General features: G+C 38.3%; 1 protein-coding gene across 47 annotated transcripts in view; it reads right to left on the bottom strand.

The window, feature by feature from the left end:
• The window catches only part of LOC136854940 (transforming acidic coiled-coil-containing protein 3-like), a 245539-nt gene that overhangs the window by 39856 nt on the left and 177926 nt on the right, over positions 1-27757 (bottom strand). For 24 of the 47 annotated variants that reach the window (XM_067131526.1, XM_067131524.1, XM_067131525.1 and 21 more), the window contains one exon: positions 24936-25002. In XM_067131526.1, coding sequence (XP_066987627.1) covers positions 24936-25002 — 67 coding nt within the window. Of the gene's footprint in view, positions 1-24935; positions 25003-27410; positions 27483-27757 lie in introns of all 47 variants that reach the window. The other 23 variants (XM_067131497.1, XM_067131496.1, XM_067131518.1 and 20 more) reach the window with 1 other exon arrangement.

Here is a 27757-nt window from a genome sequence, read left to right as displayed (position 1 = left end):
AAATAGTGATGAAAAAATATTACCAATCCTACCAACATAACCACACAAAGTCTACGGACTTTGGATGTACAATTTCAACACTTGACACCCTTCAGGAATTTTACAGTGACTGATTGAATATAGAATCTGGGCCAAAGGCCAAGCACTGAGACCTACGAGGTCATTCAGCGCTGAAACGGAAACTGACAGTAAAAGGTCTGAAAGGTGTAACAGGAGAAAAACGTCGCAGTTGCACTATGAATCAATGGTTGGGAGGTACAGTAAAAGGAACGAAAGGGGTTGCAGCTAGGGGTCTAAGGAAGGCACGCTGCAAAGAACCTGAAGTAATGCCTACAGTGCACCGCATGAGGTGCACTGGCGGCATTAACCCCCTACGGAGAGAAATTTTACATGTGCTTCAATTACTTTTATGTAAATGTATTCAAATGAAAAAATAATTGTTATCATTTAATGAACCCATTGAATGAAAACTATTTTGGGATGGTACACGCAACAAAATTGCCGCATAATATCTATCTACGGTTTATATATTTCATCTCTTAGGAAATGAAAGGAAATGAGAAAATGATATATATATATATATATATATATATATATATATATATATATATATATATATATATATATATATATATATATATATAAAACTAAATATACAAATAAAATATTCCACCAAGGAATGCAATCAACCACGTTTCTCGACCGAAGCAGAGAGAGAGAGAGAGAGAGAGAGAGAGAGAGAGAGAGAGAGAGAGAGAGAGAGAGAGAGAGAGAGAGAGAGAGTCCTTGGAGAGAAATCAATAACCTCGGTTGACGAATGGCCTCATGTCATTGAAGGAACACACAAGTGTATTATTCTCCTCCTCCTTCAGAATTTGAAAACTGCTTCGGTGTTCGAGTTCATTTGGAAAGGGAAGGTCGATTGTCTCGCTGATGAAACAGTTTACAAAACAGTTCTCAAAACAGTTTTTTTTATGCTTTCGTGCGTGTCAATGTATGCGTGTTTTTGTTTTCATTCAAATGTAATGTTGAATAAAACTTAGGTCAAAGGCCAAACGCTGTGACTTATGAGGTCACTCGGAGCTGGGAATACGCCTTCTTTTTGCATTTAAATGTAATGTTTTATAAAACTTAGGCCAAAGGTCAAGGGCTGGGACCTATCAGGTCATTCGGAGCTGAAAATGTTAATAACGACATTGACTGGACATTTAACTTTTAAGTGACTGCACACACAAATACGATAAATTAATGAAAACGTCTGAAATAATAATAATAATAATAATAATAATAATAATAATAATAATAATAATTACTGTAATGATTTGATAGCAAAGTGCACCTTAATAACGATGGCTCGCTCTCTCTTTATAAATTGGCTCTCTCTCTCTTTAATAACTGGCTGACACTTTCTTTAAAAACACTCTCTCTCTCTCTCTCTCTCTCTCTCTCTTTATAAACTGGCTCTCCCTTTCTTTAATAGCTGGCTGACTCTTTCTTTAAAAACTCTCTCTTTCTCAATAACGATGGCTCGCTCTCTCTTTCTCTTTATAAACTGGCTCTCTCTCTCTTTAATAGCTGGCTGACTCTTTCTTTAAAACTCTCTCTCTCTCTTTCTCTTTATAAACTGGCTCTCTCTCTCTTTAATAGCTGGCTGACTCTTTGTGTAAAAACTCTTTCTCAATAACGATGGCTCGCTCTCTCTTTCTCTCTCTCTCTCCCCGATCAGGAAAAGCCGCTGAAACCGTCCCACCCACAAACAGCAACTCATGACACAGAATCAGGTCGCGTGATTAATCCCCGCAATCGCAGTCGGCATTAAAAACAGGAAACGAGTCAGTGATGAAAAAGAAATCGAAGGAAATATAAAGCAAAACGAAAATAATTAAATGGCAAGAAGGAAAAAATATTCTGAAATTAAGAGAATGCTGGATATAACAACCTGAGGTGATGGTAGTTGTTGCAATTTCATGTTACGTGTCCGGCCTGAATTAGTATGGGTAACTCTTGGAGAGAGAGAGAGAGAGAGAGAGAGAGAGAGAGAGAGAGAGAGAGAGAACCAGTTTTAAAATGGGGAGAGATAGAGAGAGAGAGCTATTAAAGAGAGAGAGAGAGAGAGAGAGAGAGAGAGAGAGAGAGCCAGAACCAATTTTAAAAGATATGGGGAGCTAAAAAAAAAAAGATAAACAGTTTTTAGAATAAGGAGAGAGAGAGAGAGAGAGAGAGAGAGAGAGAGAGAGAGAGAGAGAGAGAGAGAGAGACGGGTGTCCGAAGGCACGGTCGATTTTCTTATGTTGTCCTTGCGTGTTTTATTTTTTTTATTCCCTAACTTAGAATCTCACTAATCAATGATTATCCTTGCATACAACTGCATTTTCATATTCTTGTAAAATTATTACGAGTCGTTTCGAATTTTGTTTCATGTTTTCCTTAAAACTTCAGACGGAAGTTAAAATCCGCCGGTGCAATCACTTCGCGTCGTAAATATTTATGAGTTCTCATATCTCTATTTTTTTATTATTATTATTTTTTTGCGTTGTGCATTTTCTATTTACGTTGTTATTTTTTTTTCAGTTCTTCTTTGTGTTCTGATTACAACCTCTCTCTCTCTCTCTCTCTCTCTCTTTCAAACTGGCTATCTCTTTCTCTTTAAAACTCTCTCTCTTTTAAAACTGGCTATCTTTCCCTCTTTAAAATTGGCTCTCTCTCTCTCTCTCTTTAAAACTGGCTATATTTCTGTTTAAAACTCTCTCTCTCTTTAAAACTGGCTATCTTTCTCTCTTTAAAATTGGCTCTATCTCTCTTTAAAACTGGCTATCGCTTTCCTCTTTAAAATCTCTCTCTCTCTCTCTCTCTCTCCCTTAAAACTGGCTATCTTTCTCTCTTTAAAATTGTCTCTCTCTCTCTCTCTCTCTCTTTAAAACTGGCCATCTCTTTCTCTCTTTAAAACCTCTCGCTTTCTTTTTTAAAACTGGTTATATTGGTTTAAAACTGGCTATCTTTCTCTCTTCAAAACTCTCTAACGCTGACAAGTGACTCACAAGACAACCTGTACAAGAAATATAGCAACTGAGTGAAGAACGCACAGTCGGAATGAACGGAATAAGAATGGGAATGGAATTTTAGGGATTTAGACCATAGACCAAGCGCCGATCCCACGAGGTCATTCAGGGCTGGGATGAACGGGATAAGATTGGGAGACTCATTCACTGTTGCTAAGTTCGTTGTGTTTTAATCTTATTAAATTTGAAGATAAGTTTTCCCCTGTAACTGATTTATCAATGGCATAACGGTTTTATGAAAGTCTCATAATTTTCAAAAATATTTGAGTTCTTGGAGCAACTTATTGAATAGCCAGGAAAAACTTGGCTGAATGCGTATGGTTAAACTTTTAAGATCTCCTAAATCAATCGAAGTGGAAAACATGTCTGGCATATTTAAAAACAGTTGGGGTTAATTATTTTCTTAGTTTCTTGACGAAACATTATGGCACTTTCAGAGATAACAAAAAAAAAAAAAAATTAGAAAAAGCTTTCGTGGAATTAAAATGGATACCATTTCTATCGATCAAAATTTAAATATTCTCTCCCGTTAGGCTGCACAAAAGTAAAATTTCAGGACTTATGACTGCTGGAAAGCCTAACTTACAGACGGCACCTGCTCAATTCTACGGCTACCGAGACTCAGTGCTCACCGATAAGTTAACACAATTGATAAAACGTTAAAATGTACACAATAATATATATATATACAAACGTCGCAATGTACATGTATATATATATATATATATATATATATATATATATATATATATATATATATATATATATATATAATGAATGTCTTTACTGTAATACAACAGTATATTATGAAAATAAAAGTCATAAAACACTATTTGGACGTTGCAACCATTATATTTCGTCTAAATAGTGTTTTATGGGCCTTTTTATCTTCATATACACAGGTATATACGTGTGTGTATGTGTGTGCATGTGTGTGATCTCCCCTATATACACAAACAAATTCATCATTAAAATGCAAAATCAACAATACAGAAAACAAAAAATTAACTCATTATCAAAATGCTTAAACAAAGAACGCGTACATATTTTGCAACTGTAATCCTGATCTAATTACAAGGAACATTTTTTGTGACGACATATACATAAAATATATCTGAATTACCAATAATCTATTTAGCTTAATACCAAATCCTGGCCATTACATTACTAATTACACTATTAAGCATGAACTGAAAATCCTTTTTCGTTATACGAGAAATAACACAATATACTTTTGCAAAGCTTAATTTCCTTAAAAGCGTACACGATTCGATACTGGGGCAAAATAATAATAATTACTTGTGTAGTATAAAAGCGAAGAATAGCGAAAAACAGGATCAACGCTATAACAAAAAGCTATGGGGGAACACTACATTATATATCCCCCATCCGTTACGGCAAAAACCCCGCCGCATCAAATTACCGCAACAAAACAAAAGGAATGACGTCAGGAGCTACAACAAAAAAATAACGAAAACATTCGATAATCGCTGCTAGCAGAGCGTTAACACAGAGAATAGCACAGAGAGAGAGAGACAGACATATAGCGTCGCGTGGTGAAAGAAGAAGAAGAAGAAGAAGAGGGGTTTTACAGAGCCATCTTCTATGACAATAACAAACCCCACGTTGCTGTTTTCCACAATCACTTTTTTATATCACAGAGGCGAACGAGATCGGTCTACGGTGTTGATGCTGCTTTCCCCGAGGGCTAAAGCTACTTCGAGGAATGTATTCCACGACGTCTGAAAGGACCGCGGATTGGAAACCTTGGGAGAGTGAACGACCACTGAAAGAGTCGTCCAGCGACTGCAGACGACGAAAGGGACGACCCTCCAGCCTCGGCCACGAGTCGAACCACACTGACAGTCAGAGTCTACACACGCGCGCTGGAGGGTGGGAGGGAACGCCACAAAGAGAGAGAGAGAGAGAGAGAGAGAGAGAGAGAGAGAGAGAGAGAGAGAGAGAGATGGGGAGAAAAAGAGAGAGAGAGAGAGATTCTATCTGTGGACATTAACACTGACTCACTTTCCATTCGCCTACTTTAAATGATTTTACGCTGGCGCTGATTACGAAACGTATCTGCCAATCATCGTGAATTGATATAACAAATTCGAATGCTGTAAGGCTGTATTTAGCTGCATGAGAGAGAGAGAGAGAGAGAGAGAGAGAGAGAGAGAGAGAGAGAAATTTATCAGTGACACTCCAGAATTTAACACCTATTTTTTAACCAAACGGTTTGCAAGTTGGCGTTATATAATATACATAAAATCAATTTACGCAACACACTCCTGTTTCACGGTATATTCCTGCTGCACCAATAACCTGATTACTGAGAGAGAGAGAGAGAGAGAGAGAGAGAGAGAGAGAGAGAGAGAGAGAGAGAGAGGCTTCTTGCGTGTTGCGGCTAGGCCGAAGTACTAAGAAGGGGTCCCAAAGGGTTTTCCTTTGCTACACACCCTTAGGAATCTTTAAAAAAAATATATATATCGATGACTAAGCGATTATAAACTAAGCATATACACACGCATACATATGTATATATATAAATCATATCCTACAACAGAGGGTTGGAAATAAAAAATAAAATAGTTACTGCCACTCACATAGCTGCACACGCAATCTCTATTATGTGTCTACTAGCATTCCTTAGAAATGACTGGTCTTAAATACATAACTCTATCCATTCACTATCAAGCGAAGCCTTTACGTAATCATACATATAAATTGTACTCAACAAAAACCACAATGCAAACACCATGATGATACCACAATTCATTTACAAGGTGGCAATAGATATTATTGTTGCGTGTAAAGATAAAACAAGTATAAAATGCACCGACGTTTCCTTGGCGCAATCGAGTTTTCTGTACAGCTGCTACAGACCACCGAAAATAGATCTATCTCTCGGTGGTCACGGTATAATGCTGTATGAGCCGCGGCCTATGAAACTTTAACGAAAGCCCGGTGGTGGCCTGACCTATATCGTTGCCAGAAGCACGATTATGGCTAACTTTAATCTTAAATGAAATAAAAACTACTAAGGCTAGAGGGCTGCAATTTGGTATGTTTGATGATTAAGGAGGTGGATGATCCACATACCAATTTGCAGACCTCTAGTCATCAGTAGTTTTTAAGATCAGAGGGCGGACAGAATAAAGTGTAATAAGAATTTGTCAAGTATTTATGAGTTTATAATATGACAATGCAAATGGTATATATGTACATATGTGTGCGTGTGTGTTATACGAGTATGTATGCATGCATGTATGAGAGAGAGAGAGAGAGAGAGAGAGAGAGAGAGAGAGAGAGAGAGAGAGAATCATAAATAAAATTGTCAGAAGCCTACCCTCGAAGAATACCAAATGATTTACTTTATACCACAAACAAGCGTCAGAGAAACAGCGGTCACTGAACCAGCTCTTAACAAATACACAAAAGAAAACTTACAAACATAAAATATAAAAATACACAACACTAAACTAAATCACCAGAATATAAAAAGAAACTAAATAAAATAAATAAAATAATGGTCAGCCTTCAAGACATACTGTCTGGCGTCTTGAGACGGTCCAGGCGCAAGCAGTTATGAAATTATTATACTGCAGCCGCTCCCCCTCTGCTTTCGAGGTACTTCCGAGAGAGAGAGAGAGAGATTCTGAAGTCACAGCGACTAAGGTCATGGTAGCAATAAAGAGAGAGTTCAAATTGGGAATAGTCTAGGGATACATCAACGTTTCAAGACTAAGAGTCATGAGAGAGAATAAGAGAGAGAGTTCAGAGAGATTCTGGAGTCACATCAACTAAGGTCATGGAGCAATAAAGAGAGAGAGAAAGAGAATAGTCTGGAGATAGATCAACGTTTCAAGACATGAGAGAGAGAGAGAGAGAGAGAGAGAGAGGTTTCTGGGTTTAAAAGAAGCAAGACGGAAGATTGCCTTGAAGAGAGAGAGAGAGAGAGAGAGAGAGAGAGAGAGACTAGTTCTAGGTGTAAACGAAGCCGCAAAATTGACTTCTAAAAGATGGATGGACGAATCATGAGAGAGAGAGAGAGAGAGAGAGAGAGAGAGAGAGAGAGAGAGAGAGAGAGAGAGAGTCTAGGCTTTAAAGAAGCCGCAAAAATTCCCTTTAACAGACGTATGGACGGATAAAATCAAAGGAAATATTAACTCAAAATTCAAAGAGAGGAAACTGACAGTAATATCGATTTGATTTTAATTTCATAACTATAGTTAATATCACAACGTTTGGGCATTTATATTGACAAAACACACCAAATTGTATTATCAAAACCTTTCACAAAACATTACGAAAAAAAAAAAAAAAAAAAAAAAAAAAAACCTATCAACTCTCATTTCACTTTCTGCGGCGTGCTCGCGCGCCCGCAACGCACCCCCTGCGGCATCCCTGACCTTGAAATCCAAAAGCTATGAACAATCCGAACGCAAGCGAGGCAAGCGCTTGCTGGGCTACTGCTGACAGACATCGAGTGATCAATACGGCCGACCTTCGTGTTTATACGAATGACGTCATTTGGTTCTAGGAAGCGAGCGCCCCTCTAGCGGCCGTACGCGGAACTATCGATTTGCGGTTGTTGGTGTTAATGCTGCCGCAATGAATGGGCTTCGCTGCAGCACGGGCTCTTGCTCGGTAAGCATTCCTTCTCGGCTGCAGAGGGCTGCATAGCTGCGGTGAGAGAACGGCCTACCGGAAGTCATTGCGATAGGCTAAGAGCATAATCACTAAGCTCTTGGAGTGAGTTATCAATCTAACATCGCCTAAAAGGTAAGATCTTGTGGTAGGTTTACTGCTAACAGCCTAACACTTGTCAGACCTTGTGGTAGATTTACTGCGAAAGCCTAACTTGTCAGACCTTGTGGTAATTTACTGCTAACAGCCTAAAACCTGTCAGACCTTGTGGTAGATTTACTGCTAACAGCCTAACACTTAAGTTCTTGCAACAAAACTGTGCATTACCAGCCTAACACTTCCTTGCACCAAAACTGTATTATGTTAAGAGCCTACAACACCAAGTAACTAAGGTCTTGGAGCAAGTTATCAGTCTAACCCCAACGTCCACAGCCTAAGGCGGAGGTTTCGGGGTAGATTTACAGCTAGCAGTCTAACAGTGTGTGTTTACCAGCATAACCCCAAATCCCTGTATCAAAACTTTGTTGTGTTAAGGGCCTTGACAACAATTCCTGACTGAACCTCATTTACCAGGAAAACTGTAACTTTAGCTGAAGATATCGCCCAAAAGGAACCCTCAACCCCTCTTGAAATTGATCCCTAGCACGCGATGCCTACATTAATTGCGGCTTCAATATCGCCATGACCAAACTGGCCACTGTCAGGGCCGATGGGACGCTGCAAGAACGTTTAGTAATAATGCCTACAGTGCACCGCACGAGGTGAACCGACGGCGCTCCCCGCCTCTACAGGGGCCACTGTCAAGAGGACAGGGGTAGAATCTATTTTCGGGGACCTTTTCATTGATGGATTGGGGGGAAAAAGCTTTTGACATGACGATATTCAAATCCAATTACGCCCATCGGCCTTTCATGCAAAAACACAAAAAACAAGTTTTTGTTGTGTATAAATCAATTAACGTGATTTCGTTATTGTCAAAAGGCTGTATCATATATGAGAGAAAAAGATGAATAATAAAACGCGCAAGTTTAACTGATCCCTTTCATCCGAGTTTTATTAAAATAAAAATGTTTGTTTTTGTTGTAGGTTAATCGATGGCTGAGGTGATTTTATCATCTTGGGAAGGCTGTGTTACCTAAAATTATTCTCGTCATTCATCACCTTATATCTTTTCATACCCGCATTAATCTTTTCTTCTGATGACATGCTTTGGGATTCACTAGCTGCTTCTGTTTTCCTGACACTTATAACCTTCCTTTCTTTAAGGGGGAAGTCTGTCGACTCACCATATAATATATATATATATATATATATATATATATATATACACACACACTCGATTAGAATCAATTATGTATCTGGTGGTAGGCTGACTGTGTAGGTCGCAGCCATGGTGGAGAAAGGGTGTGGGGCTAACAACTTCATCCCATTAGGCTTCAGAAAATCTTAAAAGCCAACCTCTTAAAGAGTATGTATATATATATATGTATATATATATATATATATTACTGTTAAATATATATATACAAAAATAAATAAATAAATAAATGAAGAGAACAGTAGTAGTTCGCAATAGTGCCACTTTCGCCACCTAGGAATTTGGGGCTCAAGGTCCCTAATCAAATTTTAAGAGACCCTTGGTACCTTAGCCAACTACAATCTGAAAGATCGTCCCACAAAACCTTTTTTTTTATGATGATCATTATTATTAAGGTCAGGGAAAGGTTTTCCACCCGTAATTTTCTCTCTCTCTCTCTCTCTCTCTCTCTCTCTCTCTCTCTCTCTCATAAAAGCAGAATGTTATTCAGGCGTGATATGTTTCTTGCAAGACTTCTTGCAACACAATTTCAGGCAATATTTTTATTTTTATCTTTCATTCAGTAGGCCCAATTACATATTTCCTAAATAAATTTCTAGGTGATATTTTTCAAGAGCCTACTTCCTCTAGAATACTGGTAGGCCTAATTCAGCGATGTATTCTGCAAACGTATGCCTTCGGGATACAGTGCAAATTTACCAATGCCTTCCAACAAATGTATTCCACGTCATATGTAGTCGAAATTCAACACTTTCATACACTACAGAGTCAAATAAATGTTTCGTGTAAGTATCCCCAGTAATATATTGAGGAGCATCAATGTACTTCATAAATATAACCCCCTCCTGACATATTTATTCAAGTAATGCATTTCACTGTGATATACTGGAAATTCAGCTAAGTTTTTCATCAATATACTGAAAATTCAAGAGTCTATTGCTGTCAAAACTACCTATTCGTGACATATAGGAAACTCCCTCGCGATATATTAAAGGTTTAACAATGTATCTGCTTGTCATGGCCTTATATTATGTCTAAAATTCATTTCTCCACTAACTATTTATTTGTTCCCACTGGAGTTTTGAGGTAACTGGCGATTACCGAACGGCTCGGAAAAGAAATATGATTCGTTTTTAATGATTTTCTCTCACGCTTTTCATGACCACCTTTCATTTTCAGCTTCGAAGGATTTGTAAAAAGAATTCATTTTGCAGAGCAACAATTCTAACAACTGCAACGTACGATATATAAGCTTGAAACATATCATACGTAAAATGACAACTGTTAAAAATAATGACTACACAGAATAAGACATGATAGAATATTCAAATTATTTTTTACAACTACGAAACAGGAAGTTAGGATTTATAAGCTTGAAATATATCATACATTAAAATACAGTGAGCAAGGAACGCTAATTATACAGAATAAGACGAAGTCAAAACTTAAAACTAAGGAAAAGTAAGATAAAACGAATATCTATATTACAAATACAATCACCAAATACGACCTTTAAAAATCAAAACCAAGAAACGGAAACATCCATTTGAATAATCTTAGGATGATAAGCAAATCTCTCTCTCTCTCTCTCTCTCTCTCTCTCTCTCTCTGTCCGGAAATGACGTCACCATACATTTAAAAAAAATATATGAATCACAAATTCAACATAAGGAACAAATAACGCTACAGGAAATGACGTCACGGGATACAATGAGGCATCCGAATCCTGGCATGAACGAGCACCCTTCTTCCCTCACCACGAGAGGGAAGAAAAATTTTTAAAAATTACGAAAAAAAAAAGGAGAAAACGCAATCCAAAAATGGGACGTTACTTGGAGCTATTAAAAATCATTGCCTCCGCGAATGGTTCAGCTCATTCCCTGAGCACGGGACATCGCACATTGAAATGAGTGATTTGTTTGTTTGTTTGTGTGTGTGTATGTGTGTACAGTATGTACAGTGTGTATATATATATATATATATATATATATATATATATATATATATATATATATATATATATATATATATATATATAATAGGGCATGTCCCATTCCTTTGCATCAATATGTCTACTACTAGTTTTACTATTACTACCAATAATAATAATAATAATAATAATAATAATAATATTATTATTATTATTAGTAACAGTAGTACTAGCAGGAGCACTACTACTAGTAGTAGTAGGGAAAAAGTTGTCAATAATAATAAAAATTATCAGTCTTATCAACAATAGTAACAGTATTAAATAGCAGGTCCATGGACGACACGCGCATGCGCCGAAAGAATTTCAGCCACACCGCCAACACAAATCACCATAAATCTCAAACTTCACGCCTCCCATTATTCCTTAAAACGCAAAGGTATCCATCCACGAACACTCACAAAAAAAAAGAAAAAAGAAAATGAAAATAGTTTAAAGGCCACAAAAATCGAAATGTTTAAATTTTCCCACAAAGCAACAGACTCCTTCCATTACAGAGGATGACTTGCAGAGAACCGCGAGTTTCAAATCTCGAATGTTTCCACAATGGGTCGAGGTCCATCAACCCTTGACATTTGTCGCAAACCCCAAAAATACTTCCTCTGGTCCAGGAATGGAATGGAGTGCAGAATTTAGGCCGAGAGCCAAGCGCTGGGACCTTTGCGGTCATTCGGCGCTGAAAGGGAAACTTGGAGTAGAAAGGTTTGAGAGGTTTAACAGAAGGAAAACCTTTTGCAGTTTCGCTGTGAAGTAATTGTCCGGAGAAGGTGGTTAGCAATATGGAAGAAGGACTATATGAATGGGTGCAGTAAAAGGAATGAAATGGGTTGCAGCTAGGGACCTGAGGGACGCTCCAAAGAGAGAGAGAGAGAGAGAGAGAGAGAGAGAGAGAGAGAGAGAGAGAGAGAGAGAGAGAGAGAGAGAGAGAGAGACCTATCATTTGAAACCTCAACAATGATCTTCGTTATCTAATCTAATCTCCATATACGAAACCAAAATTATCTCCGCCACGTGTCAATAAATTGCCACAGATTTTGAGGTCTAATATTTGAGAGGAGTAAATATGCTTTCCTATAAAAGCGTTCCCCTTTCAATAAAAAAAAATACATTTTTTATCCTAATAGATTCTCATTATTAAGATATATATCTCGAAAAAGTAAAAAAAAAAAGTATCTTGACAAATAGGATTTATTTTAAAATACATTTTCATCCAAAGGCAAATTCTTACCATCAAGATATATTTCGAAAAGGTAAAAAAAAATATATTTATACATTGCCACATCAACCATTCTTTCCCCAGAGCGAAACCAAAAGCGAAACCCGAAAAAAGTGAAAGAACATGAAACCAATCAATCAACCTCTGACCTTCCTTACGACGAAACCAAACAAAACAAGTTTTCTGTACAGCCGCTACAGCATATAATCAAGGCCACCGAAAACAGATCTATCTTTCGGTGGTCTCGATATAAGGCTGTATGAGCCGCGGCCCATGAAACTTTAACCACGGCCCAGTGGTGGCCTATCGTATATCGTTGCCAGAAGCACGATTAAGGATACCTTTAACCTTAAATAAAATCAAAACTACTGAGGCTACAGGGCTGCAATGTGGTATGTTTGATGATTGGAGGGTGGATGATCAACATACCAAATTTGCAGCCCTCTAGCCTCAGTACTTGTTAAGACCTGAGGACGGACAGAAAAAGTGCGGAGAGAAAAAGTGCGGACGGACAGACAAATCCGGCACAATAATTTTCTTTTACAGAAAATTAAAAAGTGAAAGAACACGAGACCAACCAATCAACGGACCCAAACAAAAAGAAAATCATTACAACTAATTAAACAATCACACAAAGACTAAGGAACAAAAGGGCGCGGACAACGTAAAACCTAAATCTTTCGAAAGTTCCGCAGGAGAGAAAGACAGAGAAAGACGAAAGAGAAAGCCAAGAGAAAGGTAAGTGAAAGACAATCCTTTTTCCTTCGAGTCAAAATTCCATTTGTAACCTTAATGGACTCCGAGAGTCCGGGATCGACCCCAATAAAGGATCTGCGACTTACTCAGAGAGAGAGAGAGAGAGAGAGAGAGAGAGAGAGAGAGAGAGAGAGAGAGAGAGAAACTTTGAAAGCTTTGAGTGCCTTACATTATTTCAGTGCCTTTCTCAACCTCAGCAGTGAATTATATATCCTGGTGTTTAGTCAACTTTGGTGGATTTATATGAAAAAGTGCTGCTGAATCTCTCTCTCTCTCTCTCTCTCTCTCTCTCTCTCTCTCTCTCTCTCTCTCTCTATATACAGAAACGTACCAAATTCTCGAGACAGTCCGGAATAGCAATTCCGGATTCCAGAATCTCGCTGGGCGCTCCACTCCGTCTCCCGCGTATTTATCATCTGATAACGCATTGCGGCAGGAGCTGGAGTTGGAGCAAAGAAGGATAAGAAGGATATAGGTTATAGTAGGAGCTAAACTGCAGACGCTGGATATCCTTGGGACATCCTTCGTTCTCTATTACGAGGGTGTCTTAGGACAAGGTCCTTGAATAAGGATATCTGAAGGGGGACCTCTTGTTAATATATATATATAGGCCTATGTCACTTATACACGGGTCTTTCCTATTCACAAATCGTAAGCCACAAATACCAGGATTCGAACCATGATTGTGTTGAGAGAGAGAGAGAGAGAGAGAGAGAGAGAGATCTATGGAAAACTGGAGCTAGCTCCATATAATTACCGACCTGTGCCCTACAATGAAAAGACCACAGCGCAGCCGCTGCTGTGGTTTTCAAACGCACGAAAACTAGACCGAGCCTTGGCTCTTTTGGGCTGCGCGAGAGGCGAAACACTCGCGAGTGTGTTTTCATTGTCATCTAATCGTGTTTTATTATCAACACATGGGGCAAAACACTCACCATTGTGTTTTTATCATCATCTGATCGCGTGTTTTATTATCAACACGAGATATAACACTCAACAGTGTGTTTTTAAAATCATCTGATTTTGTATTTTATTACCAACACGAAACAAATCACTCACCAGTGTGTTTTCATCATCATCTAATGGTGTGTTTTATTATCCAACAGGAACTAGATAACATTAGCTATTTATAATATGTCAAACATTTGCTTTAAAAAAATCGATCTATTTAGGCCTATGCCTCTTCCCGTTAGTTTTTCATGCTACTCTTCCTCGTAGCAAAAGAAACAAAAGAGAAATATCGTAACGATATTATTTCCCAACTATAATGTATTGTTTAGCTTTTATTATGACTATTTTTATATAGGCTGATAATAAAATAGGCCTAATTGGTGACATTTCTTATATATGTTCGAACCTTTACAACTAACATTTTTCTAATGTAACTTTATATCTTGAAACATTTCACAAACTGACTTTCCATTATGTGGATGTCTGGTGGGCAATTTGACGACAGTTTGCCACGTACCAATGAATCTTGAATAATAATTGCGCCTACTACAGACATGCCACATAGGCCTATAGTAGCCCTCACCACTCACAATCAGGATCCGCTCCAAAACTAACCACCGGCTACAATTAACCTCAAACTCTGCAATTTGAGCAATTGCACAAACAAACGCTAGGCGTTAAGAGAAGAAAAGTGTCCCTTTGAACAAAGAAAACCTTCATCGCCGGAAGGAAACGCAAAGTTAAAAGGGGAAACGGAGAAAGGAAGTCAAGGTCCTGGAAACTCGGAAAAAGTTCTGGAGAAGAATTAGTGATTGCGAGTCGATATACCAACAGGAGCTCTACGTGACACTGGAGAAGCTCTCTCTCTCTCTCTCTCTCCACAATGTCTGCATACATACATACGCACACAATATGTATGTATGTATGTATATATATTTACATAGGCCTATATATACAAATATAAATCTAACAAAGGTGCCTAGCCGTTATCCAAATGTAGGTCTTAGCTAAGAGAGAGAGAGAGAGAGAGAGAGAGAGAGAGAGAGAGAGAGAGAGAGAGAGCAATAAGATGCGAGTGATCACAGGTCCATCAAAATGTTTATATCTTCAGTAAAACGGGATGGCTTCGACCAGGTAACCACAACACTATAACCTGGATGGAACACCGCTCTCTCTCTCTCTCTCTCTCTCTCTCTCGGATGTCTACTCCTTTAAAATGATGTTGCAACCTGCAAAGGACAGAGCCTTTTTTAGAAGAAGGAATTTTTGTGGTCACGGAACAAGAGTTCACGTGCTTCTTGACTAGAAGTGAGGCTGACACCTAAATATCTTGACTGGGGAAGACTGCAACAGTTCGCTCGCGATACACGTTGGAAATATTTAAACACATACTGTACATGTATACACACACACACACACACACACACTATATATATATATATATATATATATATATATATATATATATATATATATATATATATATATATATATAACAATTAAAAGGCAACATGTACAAACTTTCCAATTCTTGAAATTTTAACAAATTACAAAAATGAAATCACATGATTTTTTAAACCCCAAAAGACAAATAAACAAAGTACTCGTTTCAATTCACATTAAAAAAAATATTGAATAAATTCCTTGCTTTTGAAACCACAAAAAAATAAAAATTAAATAAACGAAGCACGTCTTTAACCCTCAAAAACTTATATAAAAAATTCTTCCTTTCATCCATCAATGGCCGAAAAATATGGGCTTTACCCCTAAAAAAAAAAAAAAACTTGAAAAACTTCCTTTCCTTCATCAATAGCCCCCCTCAAAAACTTAATCAAACCCTCAAAAACATAAAAGAAAAACTTCCTTTCTCACTAAACGCTCAGGTGGCTTTTTTTTTTCTTCACCCACCCACCGTTGCAGGATTATGTCTCCCATTGATAAACAGGTAATTGAAGCCTTTACAAGAGATAAAACCCCACTGAACGAAAAATCACGTTCCTGTCTTTGCCTGTGTGTTTTTTTTTTTTTTTAGCGGGGTGGGGGCTGATCGATGAAGAGGTTTATCCAAGAGGCTTAAAGATGCAGTGACAGGGTACAAGGAGAGAGAGAGAGAGAGAGAGAGAGAGAGAGAGAGAGAGAGAGAGAATCTTATGACCTGCACATATACATTTATATATATAACATTGATATACACACGCAACTATCATACCTATCACATTTTCGACACGAGAGAAAACCTTTTAAAATCTTTCCACACGCCCAGTCACATTCATTTGGCCATCAATCTCAATCGTCAACTGTCCATCCCGGGCCGCATCCGAAAACAGGGAATTTAATCCTGCCCCCCCGCCCCCCCCACCCCCAACTCCACCCGTTCAACAGCAAAGCATACTGCAACATGTTGCAGGCTTTGCTCTGAAAAGCTGAATGGGGGTTCCAAAAGCGAAGGATGATAGGCGTTTTTGAAACTTTTACTGCTGAAGTTTTTGCCTTTTTTTTTCTCCGGAGAGAGAGAGAGAGAGAGAGAGAGAGAGAGAGTACTTGTGGTTCACTGTTCAGTTCAACGGAGGCATAATGCACAACGAGAGAGAGAGAGAGAGAGAGAGAGAGAGAGAGAGAGAGAGAGAGAGAGAGAGAGAGAGAGAGAATGTTCTAAACCCACATTACATTCAGGAAAACGTCGCAATATGAATCATTTTATATTTTTTTTTGCATTTGGATCTCAGGCTTTGTAGTGACAACCGTATCCAAAAAGTGTGAGGAATTCGATAAGTTAAGAGCGCATTGTGGTTACTGAAATTACAAAACATGTACGGCAAAAAATATCAATATCGAATCAGCAGATCGGAAAATGCGTGGACTGTAATTATTATTAAAAGGAAAAAAATCCATAAATTGTTTTTCTAAGAGACAATGAATAAAACAAATTAAAAGACAGTCAAATGCAGAGACAGACTTAATAAACTATAAACTCACTAGGATTATCCGCGTAGCTACGTAGTACTACAATTTGTGATAAATGTGACATTACAGTATTGAAAAAGGGTTCGAAATATGTTCCATTAAAAAACACTCGAAAGAGTATTGTAAAATGTTTATTAGAGATTACACTCCATATTTTTCCAGCTACCTTATTAAAAAAAGAAGAAAATAAATCTGAAGTGAGGTAAAAATTCTTCTATGGCTTTTGCTCCAAGAGCGCACTTCGAACACATAATCCCCAAAACTACGTAAGAAGCTTAACTCGGGTTCAACGTTACCTTTCCCAAGACTGGACCAGAGACAAGAAGACTTCGTTCTTGAAGGTTTTCCTCTTTATCTCCTTTCTTTCACCTCCTCCTCCTCCTTCTTCCCTTCCTCCTCTCTCGCATTCAGCGCCGCCTCCGGGTAACGATGATAGTACCATTCCGGAAGATGGTTTGAAGTCCAGCCGCATGGTGTTGCCCCACAATTTGGGAGATAGTGGAGGGGGATGCTTAATGGTGATGCTACTGGCTCCTATAATGAATTAATTGGCGTACTGCAGTGGTTCCCGGGTCAAGAACCTGTAGGCCCAAAGTCTAGACCTTGTGTAGGCCTACAGTTGTAGCTTTGTAGCATAAAACGATCAGGTAATTTGGATTTCCAGAATGGCAATAGGCCTACATTCCAATATTTATGATTTGTAAATGTTCCTTTATGCTGAAATCAGGGCTTTTAAAATGTTATTAAAAAGATTTGTTATATACCAAATAGCAATGTCACTTTAATACAACGCTCTAGAATACTTGTCTCAAATTTATGTGATGATTTTCACTGAAATTCAAACACTTTCTGAAGTCACACTTTCCATGTGCCGAACAGATGTTCAGCAGCCAAACTTCAGTTCGTAAAACAAAGAAGCTGAAGGTGTTACAAATTAATGTGTGGTAAGCTATTCGCTTCAGAACTTATAAGAACATAAACATTCCTGAACACTACAACAAAATGCCCAGGTCACGTTGGTGGACTGAATTTGCTCAGACATATATATGCACAAATCAATCAGCTAACCCTTTCCCCCTGACACACTATAACCTATTTCGTCCAGTCACTGACACAACTTCCGGAGGACCTCTCCAACAGCCCAAAAACACAACCCCACAACCATGGGTCTACGACCACACACCCACAGAGCGGACTCCAAACTGAAGATCACTGCTATTTCCCCCCACCGATAACCTGGGCACCCAAAATGCGTATGTTCGTGAGTTCGTGCGTTCTTGCGCGCGTATGAGTGCGTAAGTACCAAGGCAGAAGGTCCTATACAGTGTTTCCCGTTCCCACTAACCCGGAACAAAGCATGACCTAATACCACATGGGTTAATTGTTCCTCTGAACAATTCCTTAGATGAAAACTACTCGAGATGGTGTTCTTTACATTGTTCATGGTGAGATGAAGGTGATAACATCATCTACGGACCATAAGGTACCGAATAACAGCACCACCATCACCCACCATTCCTCCACCAGTCATCCATTCACTCGGCTGGGCAGCGTTGCCAATGCCAAGACTTTCTTGCTGTATTTGGGGATTTTGTGGTCATAGTCAGCTATTTTCCGTTTGCCACAGTACTAACCTCGCAATGAGGTTATGCCGGAGCTTTTTAAACCTGCAGTATGAAATCTGAGGCATTAAAAGAATATTTATACACTAAATTAACTCTATATGGACCCTGTCGTCAGGCAAACAGACTGCAGTACTTTCAAAAGTCCATCTTCTTCGTCCAGCCGGGATTAAGATTCCGGCCTTCGTTTACTCCCAAAATGCTTTGGCATCTGATAAAGATCTGTGGATGAGGAGGGAATAGGGAAAGCCTTCGGCGAGCTCTGGAAAACTTCGTGTTTTTCTAGGTATGGACAAATCGACGCCTCGAGTCACGGATTAGTCTATAATTGCCGTGATCATAAAGGAGATTAACAGCCAACCTCGCTTTCGAAAAACAAGCCTCTCGCTCCGAGGCGGTCAAGAAGTGCGATTTTCTCTCACTCTCTCTCTTCCTTTAACAATACTGAAATAAATAAAGAATGGTTTTCTCTCTCTCTTTTCCTTTAACAATAATGCTGAAATAAAGAATGGTTTTCTCTATCTAGTGAAGAGGACAAAACTCATATAGCGTACATACATAAAGCTAAAAGTAACCTTTAACTTTTCAAAAAAGGTGTAGCTTTCAAGCATGTGATTTTCAAGGATCCTGAATGACAGTGAACAATACTCAAAAACATTTCTTGTAAACTTTCCAATATGAAGGAATTTACCGCGATTTTTTGCCTCCTTTTTCGCTCTTTTTTTTTTTTTTTTGCGCCTTTTCTCTGGGAAGGTTTGAACAGCGCCGATAAAAATTCGGCTGGCAACCCTGCAGCAGGTGGGGTGAAGGTGGGCAGGTTGACTCCAGGGAAGAGCGAAGGTTGTTGATGAGATGGGAGAGAGGGAGAGAGAGAGAGAGAGAGAGAGAGAGAGAGAGAGAGAGAGAGAGAGAGAGCGTTTGTGTGCAGATGAGGCCCATGCGCCTTGACCGAGCCATCACGAAGACGACCCTACCCACTTTCAACTCTCTCTCTCTCTCTCTCTCTCTTCCTCCTTTTCCATTTCCAGTTCGGTACCAAGTAATGAGGATAGAAGGGTGCGGAAGAGGGGGGGGGGGGGCTGGAAGAGAGGTTTGCCCTAGACCCAAGTCATCTTTCCCAGACATTACAACTACCATTTCACTTTACTGTCATGAATACCGGTTACTCCAATTCATAACTAACGGAGCAAAGGCCTCCGATGGCATAAGGCCAACCTAATCTTTAAAATAAATCCCTGAAGTAACGGAATTCTTAAAAGTTTTCCTATGAACCAAAACATTTTTTTCAAAACATTTTTTCTGTGATCCCACCACAACAGCCAAAGTTAATATTGAATCTACGTCTAGTACACTGGCCAATCTTCATTCATGCAACGCCAGAGGAACCTTAACCTAAATAAACGAAACAGCAGCGCAGCAGACGACGCAATGATTATTAATAGAGTATCCTGGGAAGTCTTGAGCGTCGATAGGAGGTGTCAAGGTGATCGAGTTCTGTTTGTTTTTGTTGTAAATTGAAAAAAAGGGGCATTATACAACATCTGTTTAGTCAAAATGCACACTAAAAATATCTTTTCAAACGAAGGTATACTGTATAGACCATTTTTTCACACAATATTAAAGAAAATAATGCAAAAGTAGTCGGAAATATATAAAGAAAAACAAAATCTCCAGATTCAAAACAGTACCATCCTTTCAGTCCCTTATAAGGAAACGCCTTTGAAGAAACTACCAGCGGGGGAGAGAGAGAGAGAGAGAGAGAGAGAGAGAGAGAGAGAGAGAGAGAGAGAGAGAGAGAGAGAGGACAGCGTCTGAAGGAAGTCTGAGCGAGAGGGAGGCTTTTGGACAAAAACAACACACACCTGCTTTCTCGCTCGGAAAGCCTTCTCTAGGCCTATAGTGGTCACTCTTGCACTACGTTGCAAAGTAAATTCACAAATAGTACGAGATCTCTTACTAATGCGAAACTCTTAATAAAGGTTCCATTCAACGTTTATTTCTTTAGTTAAACGCCTGACCTAGCAGAAAATACAGGTAAGAATTTCTAAAATTTCATACCAATCTTATAAAAAGCCGTTTAAGTGAACTGTATTTTGTCATTATTATTATCATTAATATTATTACGGACTGCTTTGTGAGCAAGAGTCCGTGCCGGCATAAAGCGAATTCAAGCACAAACAACGACAACAACGAGGCTTCTAAAATGATGAACAAAGGGCACGTACCAATTAGCGCAAACTGGAACACCAAAGTGGGTCACGTGATGCCTTACTCAGAAGGTGAAACGTTTCAGGTCACTTTGAAATCCGGTGATGATGATGATGAATCCTTGGTGGCGAGGACTGAGAGAGAGAGAGAGAGAGAGAGAGAGAGAGAGAGAGAGAGAGAGAGAGAGAGAGAGAGAGAGAGAGAGGGCGGGGTTTGCTTGCAATGACCGAAAAGACAATGAAAATGAACAAGACAGATATAGTGTGAGGACTGTTGAAGGTCTGTGGCAACCAATGAGAGAGAGAGAGAGAGAGAGAGAGAGAGAGAGAGAGAGAGAGAGAGAGAGAGAGAGAATCAAGTTTTGATTATAATCAACGCCTACTCCGAATATAAAATCCAATAATAAGAATTTTATATTCAGAAAATACAGCTGATTTCCTTCAACTCGTCTACAAGAGCAGCACAGTACAACTGGTATATAAAATTTAGGCCAAAGGCCAACCGCTGGGACCTATATGAGTCATCCAGCGCTGAAAATAACGTTGAAACAATTACTAGAAAGTAAGATAGGAGAGAATATGAACGGAGGTACAAATATAAGGAATGAAAGGGGTTGCAGCTAGGGGTCGAAGGGACGCCGCAAAGAACCTTGAGCAATGCCTACTGTACAGTGCACCGGGTTACCCTACGGGAGGAACACCACAATGAGAGGGCGTGGGATACCGGGCAAAAGCTGTACGAAAACAATGCACAGGCACATAATTGGAAAGATATATCTTAGATATATTATATCCGGTTAGAGTTCACAACGGTTCTATTATATCCCGGTACAAACCTACGCCAACTCGTCCGATCACTCTGAGGTTTTCTACATGATTAAATAAAATGAACGTTAATTTTTTCTGAGCACATGGGGAAGGATTTACTTTAACGTCAATCACAAAAACGAAAACAGGACCCAAACAATAAGGTTCTGTGCAAGTCCAACGAAGAGAGCGGCCCAATCTAAGAAAAAAACACATACACAAACATATTTTATTCATCCAACAGCACCAACATAAAAAAAACCTGCTTCAATCAAAAGCAATTGAAAAAAAACAACATAAAATAACTCACACAACTACAAAAACATGGCCTCATTCTTACAACAGCAACATAAAAAAACACTGCTTCAACCTAAATCAATACGAAAAACTAACTAATCGTAACCTAACACCAAAATAATTCATATTTTTAGCTAATTTTTAATAACAGCAGCAGCAGCGGTAAACAAATATGTAGGCCTATCGCGTCCACAAATTACGGAACAGACGAAGAATGAGGTTGAAAGAACGTCGGGAGAAAGAGGAAAGTTGGAAGAAAGGAAGAAGTAAACAAACAGCACTATAATAGCATTCTATAACGAGTAGTCTACCCACCCTCTTTCCCATACTAACGGGGAGGGGGGGGGGGACAACAAACCAAGGAAACTCCGCACCCGAACTCTCTCTCTCTCTCTCATTCTTTCTCTCTCACACACACAAAGAAAAGAAGCCCCGGGAAGAGGTATACAGAGAGAGAGAGAGAGAGAGAGAGAGAGAGAGAGAGAGAGAGAGAGAGAGAGAGAGAGCAAAATGGTACGACGAGAAGAACTTACGTAGTGAAAAAGGCTGATAAGAAGAAATAAAACGGAATAGCCAAATGAAACAACAGTTGGAAGAAGGGAAACGTAAATGAAAGCTGAATCAATAGAAAATGAATTGGAAGAAAATGGGCTACATGCATATTCAAACACTCGATGAGGTAATCGTCGCCCCGATGGAGTGAAACCAGTCTCTCTCTCTCTCTCTCTCTCTCTCTCTCTCCATGGCCGGCTGATGAAGAATTAGAGGAATTTATTTCTGGTGATAGAAATTCACTTCTCGCTATAATGTGGTTCGGATTCCACAATAAGCTGTGTAGGGTCCCGTTGCTAAGTAACCAATTGGTTCTTAGCCACGTAAAATAAGTCTAATCCTTCGGGCCAGCCTTAGGAGAGCTGTTAATCAGCTCAGTGGTCTGGTAAAAATAAGGTATACTTAACTTCTCTCTCTCTCTCCTTATGGTCTACATACATCTATAGTTACTTGTGTACATTTCCTAATATACTGCCTCTAATATATATATATATATATATATATATATATATATATATATATACACACACACACACATAAACAGGCCTATGTATAAAGACAATATCATTAAGTATCACAAGAATACATCGCATCATAAAATAACATCGATATCGGATGGTAAAAGCGGCTGAAGAGAGAGAGAGAGAGAGAGAGAGAGAGAGAGAGAGAGAGAGAGAGAGAGAGAGAGAGAGAGCAGGGCAGACTATAATGAGGTTAATAACATAAGAAGCTTTATGGAGAAGTGGAATTAAAGTGGATGATGATGATGATGATGATTTGGAGAGAGAGAGAGAGAGAGAGAGAGAGAGAGAGAGAGAGAGAGAGAAGAGAGAGAAACAACCTGCGCACCTTGCGCTGCGCGTGAGAACCTAAACGTGGCTTCGTAATGTCTGGGTTCGAATCAAACGGTACACACGGTCACGCTCACGAGGTCTGGAGTCTGGCTGAGAGGTTATAGGTGTGTTGTGCTCTACTGAGAGAGAGAGAGAGAGAGAGAGAGAGAGAGAGAGAGAGAGAGAGCCGGGACAAAGTGGGTGACCTCTCAACAAGGAAACTGTGCTGTTTAGAAACTGCCAGTTTCCAAAAACTGATTAACGATAAAAGCAACTACCTGATCGAACTGAATACTGAAAAAAAAAATTACCAAAATCAATGAAAGATAAAACATCGATACGGTAATCCGCTAAGCCTGACTTTAGTACAGTTATCTCCATAAACCTATTTTAAACATAATGTTAATGTTAGACTTATAATAAACAAGACAATTGAAGTTAAAGGAAAATGTGAATGGCTTGGAAATTATAGTTTACCGCTATAAGTACGTAACTAAATAAAAAATCTATTTGATAAGGTAAACTAATAGTAAAATACACAGTAAATATGACGAATACTGTACTGTAGGATTGGGTACCATCATCATGTTATAACTAAGGGAGGAGAGTTCATACATGCGGAAAAATTGCGTTTTTCTTCTTCAAGAAAGGAGAAATATAGATTAGGCAATCTAAGGTTTTTGAAGATATACCTGGTGTACTGTACAGTACACAATACCATTAATATGTTAATCACACACTAACTTAATCTCTTTCTTTCCTTCCAGCTTGAAACATTGCATTTTCAAAGTGTTTGCTTTAAATTACACTATCAAAATGTACTTATTATTTGATTGACATTGCATAACAACGATTTACGTGTCCTGAAGGAATTTATGACAATTCCCCTAAAAATAAACCTCCTGATGGTATGTTGTGTATACCCCGTAATGGAACATATCCATACCACCATATCGAGCTTATCTTATCCATATCACCTTATCGACCATATCTTACCCATATTCCTTTTGAGCATATTTTATTCCCACCCCCTTACTGAGTTCATCTCACCCATATCCCCTACTGTGACATATTATTTGCAATACCTTATTACGATTATCTTTCTACAGTGCTATAACTGTACAAGAGCAAAAATTATCTCAACAGAGAAGGAAAGGTCAGTCTAAGATAATATTTTTTCATTACTCTAACAATCAATCAATACTTCTCTGCCTTCTTCGTAATACTGGAAAGAAGCTTTCCACAGCTTCATCCCATTGCTGTTATAGCTCTCATGCTTCCATAAGGTGGCGCATTTTATTGTAAAAGCTCTTAAACAATACATAGTGCAAATAATCAAATTTCATTTCAGTCCCACAGTCAAAAATGTTGAATTGTACATCACACGACAGCAGAACCTGTGCTTACCAAACCTTCCATGCTGCAGAAATCTGCAATACCCAAGATACATCTTGACCCACATCGATTAACAAAATTCAAATATAACATACTATACTATACAGGTCTCCTGCACTGAAACGGCAGTACTGTACACAACTACTAAAATCCTTATAAGGTAAGAACTCTGATGGTACCATGTCGTCTGTCAGAAACTACGGGCAGATAAAGTGCACAACAAAGTGGTAAACTAAAGTAAAACGAATGGCAATCTCGTCTGTGACTAATTTCATAGTTTCTGACCGACAAAATGGTACCATAACACAAGACAGTTCTACTCACCTTCCTCTTAACGGCGTTGCGAGGCTTTTTCGCAGCTGGTTTTCAATGTCTGTTGCCTCCTTGAAGACTGAGGAAATACATAAATTATGAAAACGGAGGTCACTTCAAGCTTTCAAGATGATTTGCATACAATAGCACATCATTCAATTTTCTCAGCGACTATTATAACGCTACACTATCAACATGTAGCTGTGGTATTTTGCATGTATTTCAAGGAAGCAGTGATTTCTAAACTAAAAAACTAGGGCAAAGTAATAAAAAGATTTTTTGGTACTACGGCAATAAATATTCAATGCAAACCATAAAGTTTTCGGGAAAGGGAAACTCTCATTTGTTATTCAAAGTTTCTAATGCCTCCTTTCAAGCTTTTCGAGGCTATGAATGGTGGATGGATTTGGACCTAAGATCAAGCACTGGAACCTAAAGGATTCATTGGTGCAAATAAAATAAAATGAAAGGCATTTTCAATGAAAATCATGGTCATTATTTCTTGTATCCTACATCTTTTACCTGACAAATAAGCATCCCACTACGAGACACAGCGAAACGCATTTAACGGTTAAAATATTTGCTAGAAATATCCTCTTTCTTTCATGATATTTTTCACTGAATATCTCATTTTAAAATTAAAAAGATTTCCCTTGTCTATTGTTTTTTGGTGTTGAAACAACCTTTTAAAGAATACAATACATGTTACCAATTCTGGACTGCAATCTTTTTCACTTAAAAAGGGCTCCCAGAAGAGAAAAAGTAATATACTTGTCAAAATATCACAATGTGGGATAATAACAGCGATTCTATGAAAGGCCTCTTCCACTAAATTTTAGGCTGATATTCAACACACCAGAGAAAAATTAATGTCTCTCCCACTTCAAAAAAGCACTGAATAAATATTTTGTCAAATGCAGTGCCTGTACAGAACTCAAATTCAATTTACAATGTAACAACTAACGCTATGACATTTGCAACTTGTAAACTATTTTCTATAACACCGTAAAAAAATAACTATTAAAAGGCATCGGCAATCTAACAAATGTAAAAGACCCAAAACAAATCATCATTAAACGATAGGAAATAAATCAAATGTACTTTAACTTACATACATAGTATCGTATTGTATCTGCAGATATTATTTTCAGCTGGTGTCCCAGAAAGACTTAAATTGTCAAGTAATCCTATAGGAAGTATTTTATATGAAATATGTTTAATATAACTGATGAATTTACAATATCATATCTACTCAGAAATACAACAGAAGTGGGGTGTACAATGCATCATGTAATCTTAGACAAGTGGTGATCGGTTAAAAGATCAACATACAAGTGCTTTAGAAACAGCAATTGGTGAGACCTCCAAGGAAAAATAAGAAGTATGAAGAAATTATCTTGCCATTAAAAAGTTTCTTTCAGTAAAAACTTGATAAAAATGTCTAAAGGAACCTATATTTTCTTAATGGTAATATAATAAATTCATTTTCAAAGTACAGGTACATGAAGTAATTACCGTTTTGAACCTTGTACAGTTAACTCATTAGCAGAGCTGTGGCCAGGTTTGGTAACTTGTGAAAAACTTCAAACAAACGGACGGATTAAAATTTTGAGGAGTAATAGCTAATAAAACAATATGAAGTACTCGTAAATATTAGTTAAAAGAACATGACTTAAAATTTTCCACTTCAGACGACAAAAGTGAGACATGAAGTTTAACATTACAGAGGAACAGACAGTTCAATAAGTTTCTTACTGAATACAATGGATGATTACATACTGGGTTGTGATGCCTGAATACTGACAAAATTCAAACTTTCTAAAATTGAAGAAATAATGTTTCAAACATAAAATCCTCAGAATGGGTGACTGGGGAAACATTTAACATTACAGTACAGGGAGCTTTTGATGCCAATATATCTCAAAAACACAGGCCACTAACAGCCTCGAACATCTGGTCTAAAGACTATTTTAAGGGTAATAATTAGAAAAAACAATTCCTACATCCATTTTAAACTCGTTTCATGCACAAATACATCTAAGAATTTCAAAGTTCCTACTACTTTGTTGCAATCCATGAACGGGAACTGTCATTCATTTACAGGAGACCCCAAAAATAACAAAGATTCAAAAGAGCTATCAATGCACAGGCTGAGGGGGAACAAAGAGACACGACAGAAAGATGGAACAGAATCAGAATATCTTACTTCCCACTTTACTTTTCATCAACAATGCGATTTCTCCTGGGGGATGCTGTGGCACTAAGCAAGCTTTGTTTGGGAGAGATTACATACAGTGGCCTTACAGTTAATCAGATTAAAATAAACACATTAATAATGACAAATGTACTCAAAAGTCTCGTGACAAGGCAACTGGGGAACATGTGCTTTTCATCTGTGACATGAAACCTATTCCTCTTCTTGACAATTTGACAATAATAAACTGCAATCATTTTTCTTCAAGTGAGACAATAAGCTGGTAGACTTACATGCTTCAGATGCAAGGAATTCCTCATCTGTGATCTGGTCAAAAAGCTCATCATCCTGGTCCTCTGTTTTCACTGGTAATCAATGGCGGAAAAGCACACAGCATGCGGAGGGGCAGGCACACAGGCAGTAAGCAAGCAATATTATTGCAAAAAATTATTCAAAATAAAATAATGAATGTAGAATAAGAGACAGGGGTGTGGAATTTGAAAGAAACGTCATAAAACTTCAGAAATAAACCAATACAGGAATATAAGACCATGAAAAACTTGAATGGTTGTCTTCCTTCAACACATTGACTGCATAAGTTTCTTAGCTTCTAAGATGGGCAGGGTGCAACTGCTGTTAA

Source organism: Macrobrachium rosenbergii, chromosome 30 (assembly GCF_040412425.1).
Source record: "Macrobrachium rosenbergii isolate ZJJX-2024 chromosome 30, ASM4041242v1, whole genome shotgun sequence".
Lineage (NCBI taxonomy): Eukaryota > Metazoa > Arthropoda > Malacostraca > Decapoda > Palaemonidae > Macrobrachium > Macrobrachium rosenbergii.
Note: the sequence above shows the minus strand (reverse complement) of the source record. Positions and strands in the feature narration are given on the sequence as shown.